The sequence below is a fragment of the Anolis sagrei genome, chromosome Y (genome assembly GCF_037176765.1).
Source record: "Anolis sagrei isolate rAnoSag1 chromosome Y, rAnoSag1.mat, whole genome shotgun sequence".
Lineage (NCBI taxonomy): Eukaryota > Metazoa > Chordata > Lepidosauria > Squamata > Dactyloidae > Anolis > Anolis sagrei.
In genome coordinates this window covers 20,755,925-20,781,541 of record NC_090035.1, presented here as the reverse complement: position 1 = coordinate 20,781,541, position 25,617 = coordinate 20,755,925, and the positions used below count along the sequence as shown (strand labels likewise).

The window sequence follows — 25,617 nt, the reverse complement described above, 5'->3', positions numbered from 1 at the left end:
TACCATTACTTCATTGAGTTCAAGCAATTGCCTCCTGTTGGGAGAGTTAAAGTTACAGCTCAATCTCATTTGCTGCAGGAAGTGATTGACAAACTCCTTTCAAAAGGGGCCATTTCCCCGTTACATCCGAGAGACCAAAAGTTGTGCTTTTACTCAAGTTACTTTTTGGTATCTAAGAAAGGAGGAGGTCAACGACCAATTTTAGATCTGAGAGATGTTAATTCTTACATAGTACCAAAGAAGTTTCGAATGTTATCGTTGAAAATCCTGTTACCATTATTGAATAAAAGTGATTGGTTCGCAACGGTGGATCTTAAGGACGCTTATTTCCATATTTCAATTAATAAGCAGCATAGGAAATATCTAGCTTTTATGGTAGGTGATAAGGCCTACACTTTCAATGTATTGGCTTTCATATTGGCTGCTGCGCCACATGTATTTACTAAGTGTATGGCAGTGGTTGCAGCTTACCTGCATACCTCAGGGATTACAGTTTATCCGTACATAGATGATTGGTTATTGTAGCAAGATCTAAGGAAATTTTGCAAGACCATGTCAAAAAAACCCTATGTTTTCTCCAGTCCCTAGGTCTCATCATGAATTGGGAAAAATCCCAGCTCACGCCGACAAGAAGAATTCAGTTTATTGGTGCAATACTGGATTCGGAGTTGGAGAGGGCGTACCTACCCGACGACCGTTTTGAGAATCTAAGATCAATGATTCATCAAATTATTCAGGAAAAAAGAGTACAAGCCAGGACTATCCAAGTCATTCTAGGGCACATGGCATCCACTACAGCGGTTACCCCGCTTGCAAGACTGAACATGAGATTGCTACAGTCATGGTTCCTTTCGTTATTCGACCCACTAACACGCAAACCTCACATACTCCCAATGTTACCTGGGGAGGTGCGGGCCTCCCTACTTGGAGCACAGCAATGTCTGTGCAGGATTGCCATTCCAAGAAGTTGCTGCTACCAAGACCATAACAACATCACTCATGGAGTGGGGAGCGCATGTAGACGGCCTCACTGCCCAGGGAAGGTGGTCTCCACTAGAGTCGACTCTACACATAAATCAGTTGGAATTACTAGCAGTCGGGAAGGCGCTGAAAGCTTTCGAGTTAGTGCTCACCAACAGGGTTGTTCAGATTCTTACAGACAACACCACTGTCATGTTTTACATCAATAAACAGGGTGGCACACACTCCCCAGTCCCTAGGTCTCTGACTCTGAGATTACTGACTCTGACACTGAAGATATGGCGCTAGTGTGTGGACAGACACATTCATCTCATTGCCGTCCACCTGCCAGGAAAACAAAACACTCTAGCAGATTTCCTAAGTAGAAGTCCACTAGGTCATCATGAGTGGTCTTTGAACGAGGAAGTAGCATCACGACTTTTCAGGGAGTGGTTGACTCCCACGATAGATCTGTTTGCGTCACAGGTCAACAAGAAGTGTCGCTTTTTTGTGCAAGATAGGAGGAGAACGTGGCACAGAACTGCATGGGGGACGCTTTCTCAATACATTGGGGGACTCAGGAAGTGTATGCGTTCCCACCGTTTCCCCTGATATTGAAAGTAGTGTCGAAGCTGTGTCAGGAGAGGGCCAGAGGGATTCTGATCACTCCTTGGTGGCCTCGTCAACCATGGTTTGCGCTGGTTCTACAGTTATCCAGGGGGGAGTACAGACGGCTTCCGTGCAGAGCGAATCTTTTGTCGACATCTTTACCCAGATGTCCGGGATCTAAGACTGACTGCTTGGAGGATATTCCCGCTCCAGGAGGTTTAGACCCGGATTTATCAAAAGACGTGAGGGATGTTTTGGAGGCCGCACAGAGGGCCTCCACAAAGAAATATCTTTACAAATGGTCGAAATTTACAAAATTTGCCAAGGATAGGGATGCAGACCCATGTACAGCCTCCACCACAGTGGTGTTAGAATTTCTTATGCACCTTGCCAACCAGGGTCTGGCCTTATCATCTTTAAAGTGCTACTTGGCAGCCTTAACTTGGTTCCGCAGGAGAGCAGGCTTACCTTCTTGTTTTAGTGATCCTTTGGTGACTCAATTCATGAAAGGTTTTAAGAATATCAGCCCCCCAACTGCACCAGTAGTCTCGGCCTGGAGTCTTGAAATAGTGCTTGCAGCACTGACGAAGCCACCTTTCGAGCCGATCACAACAGTGGACTTATCCTTTGTGTCCTGGAAGACAGCATTTCTAGTAGCAATCGTTTCGGCCTGTAGGGCGGGTGAGCTCTGTGCATTGAGGTGTGATGAGCCGTATTTACGGATGCATAAGGACAGAGTTGTCCTGAGGACAGAGCTAGCATTCCTACCTAAAGTGGCTACGAGGTTTCATCTCTCCCAGGAGATAGTGCTGCCAGCCCTTTTTCAAAATCCAGCCTCACCTTTGGAAAAGGTTTTGCATTTATTAGATGTTAGGAGGGCTATCGCTTTTTATTTAGATAGAACATCGGGTAATAGGAAATCTCCGAGATTGTTCTTGAAATACCGGAGGGACTCCTTAGGTCTCCCAGTGTCATCTCAGCGCCTATCATCGTGGATAGTTTTGACCATTCATAAAGCTTATGTTTTGGCAGGAAAGGACTTACCTTTGCAGGTGAAAGCTCACTCCACGAGAGCAGTGGCGACTTCTACAGCATACCTGAGAGGGGTACCTCTCGACATGGTGTGTAGAGCTGCGACCTGGTCTACTCCTTCAACTTTTGTAACACACTACAAACTGGATGTGGCGTCGAAGAGTGATGCAGCCTTCGGCCGAGCTGTTCTTTTCTCAGCTGTGGCATGACTCCCTCCACCGAGGTTAGCAGCTCGCTAGTCTACCAAATGTGTGATTCACAGGCTAGCCACACGGGGAAAATATAGGTTGCTTACCTGTAAACATAGTTTCCCAAGTGGTAGCCTGTGAATTCACACATCCCCGCCCATCCTCCCCACTTATATAGTCATGCCAGGACTTCAAGCTGCTTTTTCCGGCGGAAGAACTGGATCGCAGCCCCGCGGTTGGGCTATTTATAGGAGTGGGGAGAAAAGGGCGGGACTGCTCTAACAGTCAGTTGGAGTGAGCAAGCTCGTGAGTGTTCCGTTGCTGCCTGTGCGCGTGCAGGGGTTATTACCAAATGTGTGAATTCACAGGGTACCACTCGGGAAACTGTTTACAGGTAAGCAACCTATATTTTTTCTTTATTATATTAGAGCCTGATCACAGAAGTTCATTCATTTTGTGCTGCCTCTAAAACCATTTTTATCTGGTGCTTAAAATACATTATTATTATATTATTGACACAAAAGCACAGTATGTCACACCAGAAGCTACTTGCAGTTTCTCAAGTCGCTCCTGACACGACCAAAAACAAAAAACAAAACAGTATGTCACAGCAAACGAGATATATATGCTGGATTTCATATCACAAAATCACAAGTCGGAGCACTTGCCAAGCATCTTGGACTGTGTGATGTATTTTTGAATGATGCGTGCAGATCCAAGTAAGGTGGCTTTTTGCAGTTGACAGATTGTGAATTTGTCAATGTTTATTGTTTTCAAATGCCGTCTGAGATCTTTTGGCACGGCACCCAGTGCGCCAATTACCACTGGGACCACCTGTCCTGGTTTATGCCAGAGCCTTTGTAGTTCGATTTTGAGGTCTTGATAGCGGCTGAGTTTTTCCTGTTGTTTTTCCTCAATGTGACTGTCACCTGGTATGGCAACATCATATTATTATTATTATTATTATTATTATTATTATTATTATGCTCTGGGCCCATCTGGAGATGATATTCTATTTGTGAAATGCCACAACAGAAAAGGCACTTTTTCGGAAAGGTCATTCTATCTCCAGTGTTGAGGACACCTGGAGGGAGGGAGGCCTTTCTTGCACATTTACCAATACTAATAATTGAGGAAAAATAGCTTGGTAAATTCTTTATATGTTCTGAAGGTTGCTACAGTTGCTATCTGCCTGATACAGATGCTCCTAATAGATAGTCAGGAAAATCAGTGTGATATTTGTTCATCGGTGTAGAGATTGTATGCTTTGAAGGTATACATTTTCCAGTTGAAAATATCAAGAATTAAGATAAAAGGAAAAGGATACTTTTCTTCCTTGTGATGTTGCTGAGCTAGATAATGCAGTACAATTTCTCATTTCCACCACTGAAAAGAATACATTTCTAATGGAGATCAAGATGCACACTGATTTATAAATGGAGGCATGCATTTGTGTGCATGATTCTGTCTAAATAGAATTCCCTGTAGTGGCTGAATTATTTATACTACTTTGATCCAAACCATTGATGTAAGACCCTTTCCTGTATTTCCGTTTTGATAGAAAGAATGGACAAACAAAGTCAGAATCAGGCACCACAACACAAGACCAAGAGACAAACAGTGGTACATCTGGAGATGTCACAAGTGCAGCCCCCACCATGTGGCTTGGAGCACAGACTGGCTGGTAGGACTTTGATCTATGGGGCTGGATTAGAGGGTCAATTAGAGTGTCACTCAGACATAAGCAAACTTTGGCCCTCCAGGTGTTCTGGATTTCAACTGCTAGGAATTGTGGGAATTGAAGTCCAAAGTTGCCCATGCCTGGTGTAACTTTTAAGTCTTTTTTGTGGGGGGGGGGGGGGGGGAGAGAAATATTGGAAACTGTGTTAAAAGAAGCTGGTAGAATAATAATGGCTGCTTACTGCCTGGGGGAATCCTTTGTTGGGAGGTGATTAGCTGGCCCTGATTGTTCCTTGTCTGGAATTCCCATTTTTTAAATGTTGTTCTTTACTTACTGTCCTGATTTTAGAGGTTTTTAATACTGGTAGCCAGATTTTAAGGAGCCCCCGGTGGCGCAGTGGGTTAAAGCACTGAGCTGCTGAGCTTGTTGATCAAAAGGTTGCAGGTTCGATTCCGGGGAGCGGCGTGAGCTTCCGCTGTCAGCCCTAGCTTCTGCCAACCTAGCAGTTCGAAAACATGCAAACGTGAGTAGATCAATAGGTACTGCTCCGGCGGGAAGGTAACGGCGCTCCATGCAGTCATGCCGGCCACATGATCTTGGAGGTGTCTACGGACAACGCTGGCTCTTCGGCTTAGAAATGGAGATGAGCACCACAACCCAGAGTCAGACATGACTGGACTTAATGTCAGGGGACTACCTTTACCTTTACTTTAGCCAGATTTTGTTCGTTTTCATTGTTTCCTCCTTTCTGTTGAAATTGTCCACATGCTTATGGATTTCAATGGCTTCTCTGTGAAGTCTGAAATGGTGGTTATTAGAGTGGTCCAGCATTTCTGTGTTCTCAGATAATATTCTGTGTCCAGGTTGGTTCATCTGTGTCCAGGTTGTTCAGATTGTCTTAAGCTATGGCTGAGTTATCTGATTGAATTGGTGCAGTGTCTTTCATGTACCTTGATTCGTGTCTGGGCAATGCTGTGTTTGGTGGCCCTATGTAGACTTGTCCATGGCTGCATGATATATAGTAGACTCTTGCAGAGCATTTGTTAGATTTTCTTACTGTTACAAAGCCAACTAAATGCAGTCATGCCGGCCACATGACCTTGGAGGTGTCTATGGACAACACTGGCTCTTCATCTTAGAATTGGAGATGAGCACCAACCCCCAGACTCAGACACAACTGGACTTAGTGTCAGGAGACAACCTTTACCTTTACTACAAAGCCAGCTATAAAATTAATAAAGTATATGAACTGAAAATAAAATGTTTGCTACCAGAGGAGGCCCTTCTTCTAGCTTTCCCACTTACATATTGAGGTAAACACTGATGCCCACTCTTTCTCTTTTTTATGTTGTTTTGCCCTTATGGCTGTTTTTCATGCCTTTCCTTGCTGTGATTGTTTCACTTTCTCTGCTTGCCCTTGATCTCACAGCCACATGGAATATTTTCATTATTTGCCAGCAGATGTGGAAATGTTCTCTTTCTTGTGGCACTATTTGCGATGTGGGTTGGCCTCATGGCCAAACTAAATTACCTTTCTTTGGCAGGTTGTATGTGCACTCGGCTGTTTCAAACTGGAAGAAATGCCTACACTCAATCAAGCTGAAGGACTCCGTGCTGAGCCTGGTGTAAGTTCATAGATGTAATTATTACACAGTAAAAAAAGGCCTTGAAGTTTAAAGGGAAAAGAAACCCCTTGGTTATTGAACCCCAGGAAATCCAGTCAGCTCCTTTTCCCATCACCACATGCTATTTTAAAAGGCCCTAGTCTCTAGAAATCTGGCTTTTGTGTTTTTGCTTTGTAATTGAAGGACTGGAATCTCAGGCTGACAGATTTAGCACTTAATTACCCATCATTACACAGGAGCATTTTCTCCTTTTTCATCTGAAATTGATTCCCTCCCCTCCTCCCCTTGTGCTTTTAGGCATGTGAAAGGCCGTGTCCTGGTGGCCCTGGCTGATGGGACCCTGGCTATATTCCACCGAGGAGAAGGTGAGATCCTGGCAGCCAGACTGTACAGCTGTGGTCAACTTTTCCTTAGCTCTTGGAAATTTAGTGCTTGTGAGGTTTAAAGAGACAAAAGATCTACAAAGCACCGCTATGGGTGGAACCTGGCATTTTGGAGAATCTTTTGTTCATTTTATGGTCTGGACCACCCGTTCCTAAACCTCTTGGTTCATGGAACCCTTCAGAAGAGTTCTATTCCCCGCAGCATTCTAATTTTGTCCCTAAGTGTTGTGACTCCACAAGATTATTCCTTCGTTCATCTACTCCTATTGCCTGGGTGTTTTGTATAATGTACTAGGTTTGGAAATAAAGTGTTTTAGATATAACCACAAACCCTTATTTTGGTGCAAAAGAAATGAATATAACCAGAAACATTAATTTGGTGCAGAAAATACTGGATGCACGCCTAAAGCAATGAATGAAATTGTTTTGCTTTTGTATTTCAAATAGTTTTTAAATTGGGCTTTATGTCTGACAGCTGGATGTAAATCCAGGGGGGCAACCAACGTGCTCCTAAATTTGTTTTTGGCATAAACAGAAAATCCTGGTTTGCTTCAATAAAGTATTGTTCAGATTGTCTTAAGTTCTGCTCCATGGAGCGAGTTCCAGGCACAACAGATCTTCTCTTACTTTATCCCTTCTCCTGCTTCCTCAATCTCTTTGTCTCTAGATGGTCAGTGGGACCTCAGCAACTACCATCTCATGGACCTGGGCCACACACACCATTCCATCCGCTGCATGGCGGTGGTCTATGACCGAGTCTGGTGCGGCTACAAGAACAAGATCCACGTCATCCAGCCAAAGACAATGCAGATTGAGGTAAGGCAAGGGCATCTTTGGAAAAGAATTGTTGGAGTCCAAAACACGTGTGGGGAGGGGGCAAGTTGGCCGATGCCTGCTGTATTAGTTCACTCAATAGTAACTTCGATTGCATTCCAATCAGACACGTTCCTATTTTGGCAACATAAACATTCCAGTATATTTAAAAAACAACTACATATTTTGTAATTGGCTGATATTTTTTTAGAAGGCAATTTGTGGTTAGTGTTTGGAATCAGAGCGCCAAGAATACAAGTGTCTGATAAGCTGCCCTCCTCCCTCCCATCTCCTTTTCCCAGGCATCCTTCGATGCCCACCCTCGCCGGGAGAGCCAGATCCGCCAGCTGGCATGGATTGGGGATGGCGTTTGGGTTTCCATCCGCCTGGACTCCACATTGAGGCTCTACCACGCGCACACCCATCAGCACCTCCAGGATGTGGACATTGAACCCTATGTCAGCAAAATGTTAGGTAAATCAAAATGGTGCCAGAAACCTTTTCACTTCTTGGACTTTGGTACATATTTTCTTCTGAGGAGAAGGCTTTCCATTCCCTCTCCTATATATGCCTAACCTTCCTCCTAGAATGCCTCATTGCTGCAGTCTGTATTTTTTCCCCCCAAATCCTTATGTTTCCTGTCGTAGTCACTGTGAATCGTACATTTGGTATCTCTGCGCATGCGCAGTGCAACTTACGGAACCTTCTAGAAAGTAAAAATAACATTTTAGCCCTCAGCTAGGCCCGCCCATCTCCCCCCCCCCCCGAGTATATATAGCCCATGGGCGGGGCTAGCCAACAGTTCTCTTAATCCGCTCGTGTGTTAAGCAGCTTAGAGAACCTTCTGTGCTAATGATTCTCTTATCTGTTCGATTGGTACTGGTTTTGAATTTGGACTGATTCTTCTGACGATCCTTTTGCTGAGCCCTCTTGCTACAATCTATTGGACTAAAAACTTTGAGGTATTCTGACCTGGACCGACCCTGACTGCCCTTTCTGACCAATCCTTGATTATGGCTACCACTTCATTTAAGAAGTGCTCTAAATGTCCGAATATTCTACCGGACACCGGTGGGCATACCCTGTGCCTTACCTGTTTGGGTGAAGCCCATTTGACCCAATCCTGCTCCATTTACCTCTCGTTTACCCCTCAAACGAGAAAAAAATAGGGTCTCTAGACTTTGAGCGGCGCTTTATGAGAGGGCCCTCCTGCCGCCTCCCGCCTCAGGGCAGCCTGCTCTGACATACCATTTCTGCCCGCCTTCGTCGGCCCGGCAAAGAAGGCCAAGAGGCCTAAGTCAAAAGGGGCACAAGATGGCCGCCAAGCCTCCATCCAGGATAAAACTCCTGAAGAAAGAGTGAGGAGAGCTCTGGAGGCCCGCCGTGACGCTGCGACTCTAGTGACGCCGGGCAACCAAGTTGAGGCAGGGCTCCCTCTACAGGCGGCTAATGCATTGGTGGCACCTTTGACATCAACTCTGCTGCCCACGCATGCGCCTGTCTTGGAGCCGGCCTTCCAAATTCCACCGACGTCTGCGCTGCCACTCTCGTCTCCTCCTCCCTTGAGTAGAGCCAGAGAGTCCCCGATATCATCTGCTGCGGCGGACACCGCTTCAATATCGATGCTCCTCCCTTCGATGCCAATCTGCCTGCAGGGACCTCTCATCGCCCCGACTCCATCGGGGGCCGAAGACGCGGCCAGTGATACTGCCAGCCCCGCGCCACATGATCGGGAGGATTCCCATGGAAGAGGTGACCCCGCCGCTGACGGGGCTGCCTCTGCCCCGGTATCGACGTCCCCCTCCCAACCTTGGCCATAACGGCCTCCGCATCATCGCAGCAGGAGACCAAGGTGCTCAAGGTCTCCTTCTCGGAGGAGTGGAAGATTGCACTGCCGCCGACATCGATCGGCATCGAGGCACGCGCGCTCCTCTTCGACCTCTTCATCCTCATCCTCCTCCTCCTCCTCGGCGTATTCCAGACGAAGCAGAAGATCCAGGTTCTCCAAATCCCCCCGCTGGTGTCACCCTCCCATGGGGCCCCCACACTGCCCTGGTTTTTGGCAGATGAGCCCTTTGGGCCAAATTTGTTTGTGCAGGTCCCCATGCCTGCAATACCGGTACCTGCCTTTTCACCTCCATCAGCACCAGGAGCACCAACCAACCCGGTAGCCTATCCCTCGACCTCTAATGAGAGGCCCTCCCCTTCCTCTCAAAATGCCCCAGGAAGGGCTGCCTTGTGTGGACCCTCTGGTATGCTGAACACTAATGACATAAACTTATGTACTTCTATTTCTGCATCGACATCATCCCAGTCTCCATTTGCCGTGCCTCAAGATGGCTCAAGATGGCTTACCTGGGGACACTTCTTCTGCCCTGACTGCCTCTCAGACTCACTTACAAGGTGACTCTACCCCTATGGGCACATCGGGAGTACCTTTACCTGAGAGTTCTGCGCAAAGTGCTGTTGAGCTTGATAGCTCTGATTCTGAGCAAGAACCACTTGATACTGCTCAACATGGGGAGGGAGATAATGCTTCATTTATCCACCCGGCTGATGTTAATAAATTTGCAGCTTTAATAGATAGAATGATAAAGGTGTTAAATATTCTTGCCCCCAAACCTCCTGAGCATGTGGAGGACCCCATGTTTCCCTCTGGGGAGCAGGTCATAACCCCCGCCTCTCCTCTTCCTGTGTTACCATACCTTCTGAAATTAGCAAAGATATCTGATATGTCCCCTGCCTTGGTGCCGGCTATCCCTCGATGATTGGATTCATTGTATAAGATTGATGTGTCATCTGTGAAATGGGTCACGGTCCCACCTAAACCAAACACTGGTGGCCGAAGTGGCAAAGACCAAGCACCCCAAAAATTCGCTCACTGCTCCCCTGGATAGGGAGGGTAAGAAAATTGATACCTTGGGAAAGAAGGTCCATTTCTCTGCAGAGTTGTTTACTCGAATGGTGCATTATGCCACCTATGCTAGTGGTTACCAGACATTTCTGTGGGGAAAATTTTTGGCTTATATTGATCTGTTACCAGCCGACCAACAGCGATTCCCCAGGGCTCTGCAAGTCGAAGCCCTTGCATTGTCAAAGATGCAAAAGGATTTTGCTAAACACCTGGCCGAGGCCGCAGGCAATCTATTCTCTACTGCGACCTCGATAAGAAGACACGCGTGGCTACGCGTCTCCAACCTATCCGAAGGAGGGAAGCCCTTGCAGAGGACATTCCCTTCCACGAGGACGGCCTTTTCAATCCGCAAACAGATGACAGGCTGGAACAAAAACAAGATGTGAGGCAGGCAGCAGGAAAATTTGGATACGCATGGCAACCTTATCCGCAACAATGCCAAAGGTGGAACCTGCTTGCTCATGGTTTCCGTAGGAATTATGGGAATTCCTACGGAGGTCCCTTTAAGAACAGGAACAACAACTCCTCTAGGATTCAGGGTGGGAGAAGGAGCCCTTACTTTCCAAGGCCTCGTAATCAAGCCTTTGTGAACAAGTCCAGGACTCAGACGGGGCCCAAGAAGCGTCTTTGACGCATCTGTCCCTGGAATCTCAAGTGAGACGCCTGAGATGTCTTTGCCCATGGCAACCGATTCGGTTCCTAGTGTTCAGGCCCGTTTGCCTGTTGTTTCTCCTCGTTTTGGAGATAGATTGTCCCTTTTCCACCAGGCATGGCCATCAATAACCACTGATAGATGGGTGCTTTCTATCATTGCCCAGGGATATGTGATTGAATTTTTTGACCAACCGAGGGTGGGCCATGTCAGGCATACATTGTCATCGGGCCCTTTGTTGGATGAAGTTAAGATGTTACTAGATAAAGGGGCAATATCCTTGCAGTGCAAAGAGTGCTGATGTCATTCAAAAGGGTTGTAAAGAGGCCATCTGTCGGGCGGCTTTTTCGTCATCCCCTTTGACATTCGTGTCCCATTATAAGGTGGATGCAGTTGCTGATAAATATATGGAGTTTGGTAGAGCGGTGCTTTCCTCGGCAGTGGCATGATTCCTGCCAGCCATGGTTAGTAACTCACTAATCTACCAGATATATGATTCACAGTGACTACGACAGGAAATTATAAGTTGCTTACCTGTAACTGTAGTTTCCTGAGTAGTCACCTGTGAATTCATACATACCCACCCATCCTCCCCTCAGGTATCCTGCCATGCCTTCCAGCTGCTTTACGGCAGATGAGAACTGTCGGCTAGCCCCGCCCATGGGCTATATATACTCGGGGGGGATGAGCGGGCCTAGCTGAGGGCTAAAATGTTATTTTTACTTTCTAGAAAGTTCCGTAAGTTGCACTGCGCATGCGCAGAGATACCAAATGTACGAATCCACAGGTGACTACTCAGGAAACTACAGTTACAGGTAAGCAACTTATAAATTTCCATTAAAAACTTGACACAGTCCTTTTGGTAAAAGTTCCAAGATTTTCATCCTCTCATCTGCAAGAAGAGCTGGGAGAGAATCCGATCTAAAACTATGGAGTCCTGACAATCACTGTTGATAACATCAAAGCAACTGTATGTCACAAAAGGCCGCCTACTGTAGTTCCATTTCCTGTGGGACAAATATGTGTGAGTGGAACCAAACCTAACAAGCATTATTCCCTTGTTTAACTTCTCTCTCTCTGCTATAGAGCCTATATTGAATTTTAGACTGCAGGGTCCTCAAGCCTCCTGTGTTCTTGTTCTTACATTGATGCTGCCATATGATTCCATCCTTTCTATCTTTAAGTTCTGTTCTGAGCATTTTGTCTCTTATTTTTATGAATCCATTACTCTGTAGTATGTTACATGATCCTAACCAAGACTGTTTTGCCTTTCTTGTTCAGGAACTGGGAAATTGGGTTTCTCGTTTGTGCGGATTACAGCTTTGCTTATCGCTGGCAATCGTCTCTGGGTTGGGACTGGGAATGGCGTCATCATTTCCATCCCTTTGACTGAGAGTAAGTGGCCTTCACTGGATACCCAAATTCATATCCTCTGAACAGAGAATGAACTTCTATGAACTGCCTCCTCTCTTAGCAAGATAACTTTGCCTCCTTTAATTTCAGCCATGTTCATAGCATCACACAAGATACTAGATTTTTACAAGCTTGCTCTAATGTCGTTTGAGGACAGTCCGTCCATTAGATAGCCATTGCAAATTATGTAAACATCCATAGTATTGCTTTGTATACATTCCAATTTGCGTATTAGTAGTAGGGGGATCTAGACCAGGGCTTCTTCACCTTTTATCACCCGTGACCCTTTTCTGTGACCCTTTTCTGATATACTTCCACACCCTATTTCCCTAGGTGTGGAAGTATATCAGAAAGGGTATAAAAAATAAATCTTTATTGCTAATAAATCAGCATTTGCAAAGTTTGCTCAACAAGCTGCTTTTTCTTTTTGTGGAGTACAACTGAAGCATCTTCTGCAGAGTCCAGTGTAACCACAGCAGTTAAGTACTAATAAATTTATGTAAATGGGTGGCATTCAGAAACATTTTAATGTTGCCATTTTTCTCATGACCCCAACATTGAGCTAAGGGGACCCCATTTGGGGTTGGGACTCACAGTTTAAGAAAGCCGTATCTAGATCAGTCAGACTTTTCACAATCACCCATTCCTTATCTGGGTCACTTAATTTGGAGTAAACAGTTCCTTTTGGCTTGCTAGCCCAAGTGCAACTGGCATGGAACACTGTAGGTGGATATGCTACTTATTATTGAGCACTGGCTGTTCTGGAACAGCTGTTCCGGGAGCTCCAATTTTGTTTGCTTTGCAGTCCTAAGTTTCAGGGACTCTGCAGATAGGTGGCTTTTTTGGCTGCAATCATAGGGCAAGCCACCTGTCATTTATAGTTAGGTTCCTGGTCCCGCCCCCTTTTTAGGTTTTGGTGGGAATAGGAGCCTTTTTGAGTTAGTTCCACACAGAGAAGCTTTTCCTGCAGGGCATAATACCAAGAGCTCCTGTAGAAAGCTTCATCTTCTACGGCTTGGCCGGGAGACATACAGTTTTACGGCTTGGCCGGGGAGATACAGCCCCACAGCTTGGCCGGGGATTTACAGCCCACAGCTTGGCCGAGGATCATAGAGCCTTACAGCTCCTTTGCTGAGGGACTTCAGCCAGCTATCACTGAAACCTGAACTCCTTCTTTTGCCCTGGAAGTCTACAAAGCTCAGCTTGGTGGGGGTTGCTCGCGGAAGCCAGGCGCAGTTGGTACCGGGTGCAGGGGCTCCACACCAACAGAGGCAATTACAGACTGCCCAGATTAGAAGTTAAGGATTTCCCCATTAGTTATTATATAGTTATGAAGATAGTGTCTGTTCCCAGTGAACAAGATTGCAAGAGCCAATAGACTGTTAAGAAAGCTTTAAAGTACCTGTTTGTTTTCATCAATAGAGAACTTTGTTGGATTTACTTTAAGCAATCTAAAGACTCTGTTTGGGGGGAATCTAATCTGAGGCAGCCCCGGTGTCCTGTTGGGCACACAGAATTTATGTCTTGTCTACAGTCTAATGCACAGGCACAGCGTGCGACAGTACACTGGCTGCTGAGATGGTATTCACCATCACATCTGCTTTCTTTCTGGTCTGTACTATGGTGCCTTCGCTTAAACTAGTATTTGCAAATGCACCAAATATTAAGATACCCCTTTTGCTCTTTTCCCAATAATGGATGTTTTCTTCTATCTGTGGGTTCTTATATATTCATGTTTTCCTTTCCTAGCTGTCGTCCTCCATCGAGGTCAGCTCCTTGGGCTCAGAGGTAAGTTCCACACCTCTTCCTTCCTTCCTTCCTTCCTTCCTTCCTTCCTTCCTTCCTTCGACGCTCTAGATGCCATCCTGTATTTACCCATTGATCTTTCTATTCACCCCAGTCACTTTAAGCCCACATTTAATATCATGATCAATCAGAGCTAGGGAGACATATAGCAACGTAAGCATTCATGTGAACCTGTATTTGAAACATTGAACAGACTACTTCTGAATGCCACTGGTTCCTTGCATTGAGGGAAGAGGAAACAACATCTGGAGCCCTCCCCAAACTAACACGTGCCCAGACCTGTTGGATTCTTACCATCGCCTCACCAGTCAATTGGGAGTTGTAGCCCTATATATCTTGAAACCAACATGTTGTGGGAAAATCTCCCTTCATACATCTTGGAATGGCTGGCCCTTATGGTCTTTTCCAACTCTAAAATCTCTGTAGCCACGTCCTTTCCTTCTGTTTTTTAAAAGTCTGCTGCTCTCTTCTTTCTTCGTGGTCTCTGTGTGCAGCAGAATACCATATGTGTGCATTTCACAGATGACCACTCAAAGGAACACAGTTACAGGTAAGCAACCCTTCTTTCTCTTTGATTTCAGCTAATAAGACATCTCCAACATCTGGAGAAGGGAACCGACCTGGTGGAGTCATACATGTATATGGCAGTGATGACAGCAATGACAAGTCTGCCAGCAGCTTCATCCCATACTGCTCCATGGCCCAAGCTCAGCTCTGCTTTCATGGGCACCGGGATGCAGTCAAATTTTTTGTTTCTGTGCCTGGTAAGCAGAGGATGTCAACATCTCATAGACTGATTCTTTCTGCAGAAACTAAAGGTCTAGAACATTGTGAGCCTGTTTCTGCCATTGCTGAACATGAAAAGATTTTGAGCTTAATTAGCAGAGCTTCTGAAATTGTTCTCCGGACCAGTCATCTGGGAGGTCCACTCAAGTATTCTACTCACTGGCCAACACATATTAGTTACCCTCTTTCTGGGTACATTTTACTTGCTGATTTGCAAAAAATGGCACCAGTTATCCTCTATCAGCTCAAGGTTTTGAGATACAGAACATATGCTATCTGCCAGTCACCATCTGCTCACACATATTAAAACCATGATAACCATGTCTAAGAAACTAGAGCTGATGCAGTCTATCCAATGCAATTTTCTGAATCAGGACCCCAAATAGCCCCAGGACCAGGCCTAAAAACCAAGACACCAAGAATATATTTTCTTTGTTGGTCTGTGTTATCTGTAATATATTGATATTTTGATATATTTTTCTTCTCACGTTACAGGCAGAGGCCTTTTTGATAAAGGCCAGATTATTAAACAAGCTAAAAATGGTTTGGGTCCCTTGATAGTGATGCTGTTCTGATATTTTTTTTAAGGGGGAAATATGAATTACATCAGGCATGGGCAAACGTTGCCCCTCCCTCTAGGTGTTTTAGACTTCAACTCCCACAATTCCCAACAGCCTAAAGTTAGGAATTGTTGGAGTTGCAAGTCCAAAACAACTGGAGGGAGGGGCAAAGTTTGCCCATGTGACATTCTTAGATTTGTAGAAGTATGTCTATGAAGTGGTCTGTGGAGACACTCAATTGAACTCAAGTAGCCCAACAACTAGGCAGAGCTGTGCCGTTCCTGGTTGATGTTCAAAGCTTTGATGTCAGGCAGCTCAAATAAACTCTGGTGTCTTTCCAGGGAACGTTCTTGCCACGTTGAATGGGAGTGTGCTGGACAGTCCCTCGGAGAACCCCGGCACAGATGCTGCAGAGGCCGAGGAGGGCCAGAAGCTGAAGAACGTCCTGGTACTGAGTGGAGGAGAAGGCTACATTGATTTCCGGATTGGTGAGTTCTTTTATTGAGGTGTGAAATAGCTTTGAGATTTACTGGTAGATTGCTGGACTTATTTCAACCATTTGACCCAAGTTTCTGACTTCTAGTTGTTTAATAAGTCCCAAAATCACAGTTCATCCCAAATGATTAGAATATGCGAGACACTCTTTCGTCCTTAATTGTTTATACAGATGTACCAAATGTGTGATTTCCAAAGTGGTGAGTGAATCCAAATATATTGATGCTCTGAAATATTTAATTTACCCAAAATTCCAATCATGTTGGAAAAACGAGAAGCTGAACAGAGCTGATGTACCCCTTCCAAGGCACTCCCAATGCAAAGTGCAGTACAGTAATCCTGATAGGATGTAGTCAAGGCATGTATAGTTATGGCCAGATGAAATATTTCCAACTACAGCTGGCATGCTGGATTTGCCATCACTGAAACCCAGCAGTAGGACAGTTTCTCTCTCTCTCTCTCTCTCTCTCTCTCTCTCTCTCTCAGACACACACACACACACACACACACACACACACACATTGGGGATAAACTGAAGCCTGAAAAATATCACAGAAAAATGGCCAGGATGTAGAACAGGGTTAATGCCTCCCTTCTGAGTACAACCCTCTAGGAAAGACAGAAGCCATTGAGGGAGAAAGTATCTTCAAGAATAAGTTAAAGAAACATTAATGCAACAAAACATCAAATAGGCTGAAGGGAGAGAACATCATTCCAATTAACAATAAACAATACCACAGCCTCAAGACAGAGGGAAGATAGCAATATCTAATGGCGGCTGCAGCAGTGGGCTCCTCAGGCCTGGGAGGCAAGAAGGAGAGCCTGGGCTTGGGCCTGGGTGGCTTTCCGGCCAAAGAGGCCAAAGAGGAGGAGTACAAAGGCCTCCCCCCGGATGACCAGGATAGCCTAGAAGTCGAGACTGGGCTAAACAACTTAGAGAGAGTGTGTCAAAGGAAAACGAGCAGGAGTAGGAGCAGGAAAGAAGATGTGGGATTAATACATCTCCTACTTATGGAGTATGATCAGTTGGTGTGGCGCTTTGGACATTTTGGCGAATTGCTGAGTTGGCTAAGCAGTCTGCCGCTGCTGCGCCCTGATTGGCTACAGGAGATGACCCCTAGAGACACCACAGACCTTGGCCAAGAGTGCGTGTTTGGTGACTGTCCCTTCGGCTCTGACTTGGCTGGTCCTTGCCCATGGTCTGTGCAGAGGGGCGGTGGGACTGTGGTGCGCGGGATCATAGCATGTGTTGATGAGCTGGCTGGTGATGCCTCTCCTGAGAGGGAGGTGTTAGACATCTCGGAGATCTTGTGTGGACGTCTTGATCGGCCCGGAGTCTCCCATGGTGGAGAGGATCGTAGACGGCGGCGTGGTTCGTCCCTTTCTGGCTGACGGGCATTGGAAGGTCTGCCCAAGATGGTGGCTGGCCTTGGGGACACTGCCATGGAGCCAGCTCCTTCCTTGTCTTTCCCAAGCTTGGAGGGTCTAGTATGCAAGTGCAGGCGCCGTCGTCACAGGAATAAGAGGCGGAAGTGGAGTTCGGTCGCTTCCTCTCCCATGGAGGACCCAGATGATGTCACACGACCAAAAGACGACACTGACGCTCGAGGAGAAGGAATCCCCAGAAAGGCCCTGCAAAGTGAGACAGCTGCAGAGCGAAGGACTAAGGCTGGAAAAGGGGTTTTTTTTGGAAGAGACGGAACTGGAGAAGGTTTAAGACCAGAACCTTTTGGGGGGTGGGTTTTGGCTGTCGGTCAAAATCTGAGGCATCAACACTCCCGAAAAAGCTTAGTCCTGAAGCCAAAAGGAGACTATCTCTGGAGAACAAGTCGGAGAGCGCTCCCCGCCCCCGGTCAAGGGAAGGTAGGAGCCTTGAGACATTTCTCACTAAAGACATGACACATTCTCCTGAGGAGCGTCTAGTGAGACACCTTGGTGAAGCAACATTTACACCTGCTCCGCGACTGCTTGGAGGCCTCCTCGCACATGAAGGTCTGGCCCTGGCGTCCTCTAGTTCATCCCCCCCCCCCCTGAATTCTGGCCAGGTGCTCTGGCCTTTGCACCTGCCCCTCACTACACTGAGGGCTCCATCTATGACCACTTGTCAATTGGCCATGCTCCCATCTTTTTTTCAGATGGCCAGTCGAACACTGGGCACTTAGTTGGTGCTGCAGAGCTCCCAAGAGAAGTAGGTCTGTGTATGGGGATTCCTACGATCTCTGGGAGGGGGAGATATGACAGTAGGCGCAGGCCAAACACTAGAGGGAGGTTGAGTCGGCGGGAGACTTGGCCCCCCTCTGACCTGCAGCGTATCCCCAGGCACACCTGTGACAGGCGACCAGTTTCCTCCCCTCCTACTTTGGTGTTGGTGAATGCTAAGTCCATAAGGAACAAAACTGCTACTATCAGGGATTTTCTTAATGATCAGGCAGCTGACCTAGTGTGTATCACAGAAACTTGGATCCAAGAGGGGGATGAGATCCTACTCCAGAAAATAACATCTCCAGGTTATGTAATCACTCACCAGATGCGGACTGGGAGACGGGAGGTGGGGGGGAGCTATGCTCCCGAGAAAGCTTCTCTCTTAGGGCAGTTCCTGTGCTGAACATTTCTGGCATTGAAAGTGTTGGCCTAGTATGGGATTCCTCTGAGAATATGGCCTTTCTGCTGGTGTACCGTGCGCCTAGTGCACCAGCAGACAGCCTATCCCAGCTGCTGGAGACTGTGTCGGAATGGTCCTTGAGATTCCCCAGACTTATTGTCTTGGGGGATTTCAATGTCCACGCTGATGCCGACTCTTGTTCATCAGCAGCTATGGACCTAGTGTCTACCATGGAGACACTGGGACTCTCACTCTGTATTACTGGGCCCACACAACAGGCAGGACACACGCTAGATCTGAATTTCAGTGCAGGAATTCAAGTGACCCAAGCCTCTACTATAGAGGTTCCATGGTCGGATCACTGTGCTCTGAGAGTCCGGTTGGAGCACGCCTACCCACCCTGCAAAGGCGCCGAGCCAATTTGGGCTCGCCATAGGAGACTTATGGAACCCAGTAGGTTCCAGAATGCTCTGAGGGATCTGGAGCCTGCCAGCGACTTGATCGATGTGCAGGTGGACACATGGAACATCAGGCTATCCAATGCACTCAACAAGATTGCCCTAAACGCCCTCTCCGACCCCGCCGAAATCAGTGTCCTTGGTTCACCGAGGAACTTTGACTGATGAAGCGGGGGAAAAAGACGGCTAGAGGGCGTGTGGCAAGAACTCAGTGACGGAGCATCGAGATCAGCTTATGAGGCATTTAGGGAGTCCTATGAGCTTGCTATCACCGAGGCAAAGCGAGTATATTATGCTTCTTTGCTAGCTCATGCCCGGCAAAATTGTTCGAAATAATTTGATCTCTAACGACGGTTCCTACCGTCCCAAAAAGCGGTGATCAGGCTCCTTCAGCCGAGGATTTTCAGAGCTATTTTGCGGACAAGATCTCGCTACTTCGCCGGGACTTCCCTGCCACAACTGATACAGTGAGAGAACTTGAGACTCCATGGCCACTTGCTGGGCCTGTCCTCAACCGGTTCATCCCGCTGGACGCAGAGGCTGTTGATAGGCTCACAGCTGCAGCTAGACCGACCACTTGCTCCCTCGATCCGTGTCCCTCTTGGTTGGTGAAATTCTGCTTGGAGGGATTACGTGACCCTCTGTTGAAGATCATAAACAGCTCCCTTAAGCAAGGAGTTTTTCCGGAGGGTTTAAAAGAAGCGGTGGTCTCTCCCCTGCTGAAGAAACCAGATTTAGATCCTTCGGTTCCCTCCAGTTACCGCCCAGTTTTGAATCTCTCGTTCCTGGGCAAGGTGATTGAGAGGGCAGCAGCGGAGCAGTTGCAGCAATTCCTAGACGACACAGCCGGACTAGATCCCTTCCAGTCCGGCTTCCGTGCGGGGCATGGGACAGAGACTGTGCTGGTCTCCATCACAGATCACCGATGCCAGCTTGACCAGGGCGGGTCAGCGCTGCTTGTGTTATTGGATCTCACAACAGCTTTTGACACAGTCGACCACAATCTTTTGACCCACCGCCTTGCTGTTGCTGGAGTTAGAGGGACAGCTTTAAACTGGCTGTCCTCCTTTCTTCACAACCGTGGACAGCGAGTGGAGAGGGGAGGCCTGGTCTCTGAGAGGTCCCTTCTATCTTGTGGGGTTCCTCAGGGGGGCATTCTCTCCCATCTGTTGTTTAACATCTATATGCGACCACTTGCTCAGCTGGTTCGAGGTTTTGGGCTTGAGTGTTACCGGTACGCTGATGACACTCAGCTTGTGCTGAAGATGGAAGGCCAACTGGACTCTGTACCCGATTGTTTCCATCAGTGCCTCGAGGCTGTTACTGGATGGCTGCGTGCCAGCAGGTTGAGGGTGAATCCAGCAAAGACGGAGATCCTATGGCTGGGTCAACCAGGCAGTGGGGATATCCAGCTGCCTACCCTGGATGGCGAGGCACTATGCCCGTCATCATTGGTAAAGAGTCTGGGAATCCTTTTGGACCCTCTGCTGATGATGGAGGCCCAGGTCTCCGCCACTAGCAGAACCGCCTTTTTTCATCTGCAGCAGGCTAGACGGCTGGCCCCCTACCTGTCCAGGGATGACCTAGCTACGGTGATCCAGGCTACGGTCATCTCAAGACTGGACTACTGTAACACCCTCTACATTGGCCTTCCTCTGTTGGTGATCCGGAAGCTCAAGCTGGTACAAAGCGCAGCTGCTCGGCTTCTTGCGGGAACTCCGATGAGATGCCACATAACACCAATCTTACTGCAGCTGCATTGGTTACCAATTGAGCACTGGATCACTTTCAAAGTGATGGTACTCACATTTAAGGCCTTGCATGGTCTGGGGCTGATGTACCTGAGGGACTGCCTCACCCCCTACCAACCCCAGAGATCCCTCCGTTCTGAGGACCAAGATCACTGGGAAATTCCCAGTGTCAAGAACTTGCGTCTAACAGCAACCAGAAGCAGAGCCTTCACAGTAGTGGTACTATCACTATGGAATACTCTGTGACCTGAAGTCCGTGCCTTGCAGGATTTATCAGCTTTCCGCAGGGCATGTAAGACATATCTATTTCGACGGGCCTTTGATCTCTGATTGTTTTAAAATTGTTTTAAATTGTTTTAAATTGTGTTCAATTTTAGCCTGTTCTTGTAAGCCGCTCCGAGCCCCAGGGGAGTGGCAGCATATAAGTTCAAATAATAAATAAATAAAATCCCAGCAAAAAAAGCACCTATCCACTGAAGTCACCTGTCCACTGAAGACAGGGAGCTCTGGCATGGGCTGGTCCATGAGGTCATGAAGAGTCAGAAGTGACTGAATGAATAAACAACAACACTGACTCTGCTGGTCAGATGCAGGTTTGGCAGTAAAGTATAATTCATTTATTGCCCTCACTGTCACCGAGAAGGCCTACTACCAACAGGCTCTATATTAGCTCCAGGAAGGTAGACCTTTCCCCTATAAAGATGAAATTGCAGGCAGCTGTGGGCATGCTGTATAAAGGCAAAATATTGCGCCAATTTTTCCCATTCAGTCGTACAATATGCTATTAAGCACCTACAAACATTGGGTAAACGGTGTGCGTTTATTAAGTTTCGAAGATCAATTTCATGTATCTTAAAGGAGTAACACTTCCTTGCAGTGCTCCCTCCCATTCATGGTGTGAATTCTCTCCATAGGCGACGGAGAAGACGACGAGACAGAGGAAAGTGCAGGAGACGCAGCCCCTGTCAAGCCCATCCTCTCCAAGGCCGAACGAAGCCACATCATCGTGTGGCAAGTTTCATACATCCCAGAATGAGATCCTCCTTTTCTGACACAATAACTTTTAATTTCCCAATCCCCAATTCCTTAAATGCCAAGATGTATATAATACGGAACTCCTGCATTATAATCCTACTGTTGGAAAAAGCAAACCCCAGGCGGGCAATAAGCTCCTGCCAGATGGCGGTTCCCCTCACGTTCTAAGCTCCCAAGCTTTGCATCATCATCCATCTTGGGCTGGCTAGCTTTACGAATTGGCTGGATTCTCCCCAGCTTTCCAGAAGGGGGAAAGTGAAGCTTGGCAAATGGGGTGCCAGGATAAACATGGGAAGAATGGGTTTGGCTTGGAAGGGCTGGGTGAGATAGATGTTCAAGACACTTCTTTCCTGAATTTATTTGCATGAGGAAAATGAAATGAATTGCTTCTTGCCTTTGCCCTCAAACTTTGCCTCCAGCATTAGGCATGCAATTAGTCTACAAGCCAATATGAAAGAAGTTGTAGACGTTTTCCCTAGCCTTTCTCTCCTGCTCTGTATCTATGGGATTTGGCCATGGGAGGGAGGGGGGAGGTACATCCAAGACAGCCAGGGAATAAGTTGGAAGCAGATTCAGGAATCCAGGATGTGTACTTGTAAGGCAGCCATGGGAAAGCTTTGGCTGTCCCTCCAGGTGTTTTGGACTTCAACTCCCATTATTCCTAACAGCCAGTAGGCTGTTAAGAATTGTGAGCGTTGAAGTCCAAAACACTTGGAGGACCACAGTTTGCCTATGTCTGTTGTAAGGTGTGCAAATGGTGATTATGTTGTCAGTAAACGTCTGTACACAAAGCATGGCCACAAAGGCATGCTATGGCTTTTCATTGCCATTATTTAGACCTAGGCCTGTAAAATACCTGGATGGGAGACCATTGAGATGCTTGTTGACATTGTTCTGAATGACTTGGAAGAAGGATGGAATTCAAAAGTCACAAATACATCAGTCAGTTTCCTAGTTGAAAGGCTAAGAGACCATATCTAATAGCTTTGAAGGCAATATGATTATCTCCTTGCCATTTAGAGGGGAGAGTGGAGGGGCACGCAGCACTGAGTAAATAAGAAGTATCTGAGATGTTCTTTGAAATGTGAACAATCCACGAGCCCCGTCTTGTGTTCAGGTCTAGCTTGGGTTCATCTTGTGGTCTTCTGGCAGGGAGCATATGGTGGCGAGCCCTTGCTTGTAACTCTCAGAATCCTCAGTTGTATCTGGCCAATGATTTGAGAAATAAATCATTTGAAAGGGAGCTTCTGCTCACATTTTTGTAGCAAGCAGAAAAGACATGCTAGGGATCAGAAGATGGAGCGCTGTCATTTGTGAAAAAAGGAGGAAGCAGAAAGGAAGAGCAGGAAGAAAGGGACATAAAAAGAAGAGAATTTTCTTTGCAGATGGGAGAAAGGAGAAAAAGAAATCTAATAGATTTTAGTTCACCCATAACTTGTGCTGAAAAAGTCAGGAGCAGCAGTAACTGCAAGTAGATAGCTACATAAGATAAATTACTCTGGGATTAGAGTCAGAAGGGGTTGCAGCTGATTCAGAGCCTTGTCAAAATCAACATTTTCCAGCTTGAAAACTAGAAAACGAAATAGCAGAAACAATCCAGTTGTGAAGTATGTTGGTAATTGAAATCCCATGGAGCCCTCATGAGTAAAAGTCGCATGAATTCCCACTCAGGTTCTTAAAACATGGATTTCTCAAAAATGTAGGCCATTTCCCAACCTCTCACTTGGGGTTTGATCTCCTCTCCTTGGTTGGGTCAATGCTAAAGCCTCAGAATGGCCTTGCCATTGTAACAAGTGCCAGAGATAGAGTCCAAGGAGGATATTATTTACAGTTCAACTTGAGGTATGATTCATGACAATATGGGGAGGAGAGAAAGAAAGGGATGGAGAGGTTCGATAGGGACAGCGGACAGAGAAGGGCAAAGAAAAGGTAGCAGCTTCAATATGAAGTGATGGGAGTGAGCAGAGCCCTCTTCAGAAATTTAGAAACCTGGCAACCAGGAAGACAAATATGCCATGCTTGAAAAGCAAGAGAAAGATCCGCAATGCTAAACTTGCAACTTCTCCTTACCTCAATTGCAATTGCTCCTGCATGGAACAACTCAGATCTTTAAACACGTATAAAACTATGAAGTCCCTTGCAAATCCTGTTTCCAGTCACAAACACTTCGAGTTTGCCTCACCTAGCTACTTAGATGCAGAAAACGCCCTTTCGGAGTTTGAAGTGAGCTTTCAATAAAAACATAAGCTGGCAAAAAAGATATGATGCTGTGGGTGGAGGAAGATATAAGGTTGGCAATTGGTAAACAGCAAGAGAAAAAGAGTTTGACTTAACACACATTTTCCCTCCTGCATCTTCACTGTGATGTATGTAAAACTCAAATAAGTATGCTATGAAAAGGTTTTTAAAAAAATGTGTTTCAGGGCCTGAATACTCTGGCAATTTGGATTGAAATGTATAAAAGGCTGTTGTGTCTGTGTGTCGGGGGGGGGGGGGGGGGGGACCCATGAACACCTTTATGCTTTATCCCTTGTATTCAAATCAAACTGTATCTGTTCTGTATGTAATAAAACATTGTTAACATCACACAGATTCTGATGCGCGTGAGTATACTGGAAGGTAGCATTTCTAAATTTACTCTGCAACTTCGTGATGATTCCCTGTTGTGGAATGTGCCTGTTTAGAGTTGCAGCAAGCCATCTCTTCTCTCCAGAAAAGCCATTCCTTTCACTCTCTCTGGCCTCTTCTCCTGTGACAAAATCCGCCATGTTCTGTGGCCACTGAGTGTTCTTAGTCCTCTTTGTGGTCCTTAGTAATTCTTTTAAAAATGATTTCTGGCAAACTTGACAGTTCTCTCGTGTTTCTCAGCAGACATTCTGTCTATGGAGCACCCAAAGTTATGGCCCAGGACCTTTTTTTACATGAATTCGGGTATATTGGTATATAATACAGCTATAAAAACCAAACAATTGCTGATAACAAAACCACACTTGCAAGGCTTACTAAACTGGCAGATACTCCTTTTTATGAAGTAAGTTGAAACATCTTCTGCAAAGGTAAGAAGGCACATAAGAAGGCAAGGAGGAGTATTTGTTTATGTGTATGTATCAAAGCAGCAAAGGATCACCGCCTTGTCGGGGCGCTGGAGCTTGAGCACCTCAATGATGTCATGAGTGAAACCGTGAAGGGCCACCCATGACGGGACGGTTGTGGCAGAGAGGTCAGACCAAGCGTGATCCCTGGGGAAGGCAATGGCAAACCACTCCAGTATCCTTGCCAAGAAAACTAAATGGACCAGTACAACCAGAGATATGTTGGTATGCCATTGGAAGATGGGACTCCCAGGTCGGAAGATGGCCAGAATGCTACTGGGGAGGAGCAGAGGATAAGTTCAACTAGCCCCAGATGTGATGACGCAGCTAGCTCAAAGCCGAAAGGAAGGCTAGCGGCCGACGGTACTGGAGGTGAACGACAAATCCGATGCTCTAAAGATCAACACCCCATAGGAACCTGGAATGTAAGATCTATGAGCCAGGGCAAATTTGCCCTATGAGCCAGGGCAAATTGGATGTTGTTATTGGTGAGATGTCAAGACTAAAGATAGACATTCTGGGGGTCAGCGAACTGAAATGGACTGGAATGGGCCACTTCACATCAGATGACCACCAGATCTACTACTGTGGACAAGAGGAACATCGAAGAAATGGAGTAGCCTTCATAATTAATAAGAAATTCGCTAAAGCGATGCTTGGATACAACCCAAAAAATGACAGAATGATCTCAATTCGAGTGCAAGGAAAGCCTTTCAACATCACAGTGATCCAAATATACGCCCCAACCACAGCTGCTGAAGA

General features: G+C 46.5%; 1 protein-coding gene across 11 annotated transcripts in view; it reads left to right on the top strand.

Moving 5' to 3' along the window:
• The window catches only part of LOC132781860 (C-Jun-amino-terminal kinase-interacting protein 3), a 67,700-nt gene extending 43,456 nt beyond the window's left edge, over positions 1 to 24,244 (top strand). For 10 of the 11 annotated variants that reach the window (XM_067461319.1, XM_067461317.1, XM_067461315.1 and 7 more), the window contains 10 exons: positions 4,351 to 4,473; positions 6,015 to 6,095; positions 6,393 to 6,460; positions 7,146 to 7,294; positions 7,594 to 7,765; positions 12,139 to 12,252; positions 14,020 to 14,058; positions 14,658 to 14,840; positions 15,764 to 15,910; positions 21,643 to 24,244. In XM_067461319.1, coding sequence (XP_067317420.1) covers positions 4,351 to 4,473; positions 6,015 to 6,095; positions 6,393 to 6,460; positions 7,146 to 7,294; positions 7,594 to 7,765; positions 12,139 to 12,252; positions 14,020 to 14,058; positions 14,658 to 14,840; positions 15,764 to 15,910; positions 21,643 to 21,764 — 1,198 coding nt within the window. In that variant the 3' untranslated portion in view covers positions 21,765 to 24,244. Of the gene's footprint in view, positions 1 to 4,350; positions 4,474 to 6,014; positions 6,096 to 6,392; positions 6,461 to 7,145; positions 7,295 to 7,593; positions 7,766 to 12,138; positions 12,253 to 14,019; positions 14,059 to 14,570; positions 14,627 to 14,657; positions 14,841 to 15,763; positions 15,911 to 21,642 lie in introns of those variants that run through there. The other variant, XM_067461323.1, reaches the window with a different exon arrangement.
• The last annotated feature ends 1,373 nt before the right edge of the window (positions 24,245 to 25,617 follow it).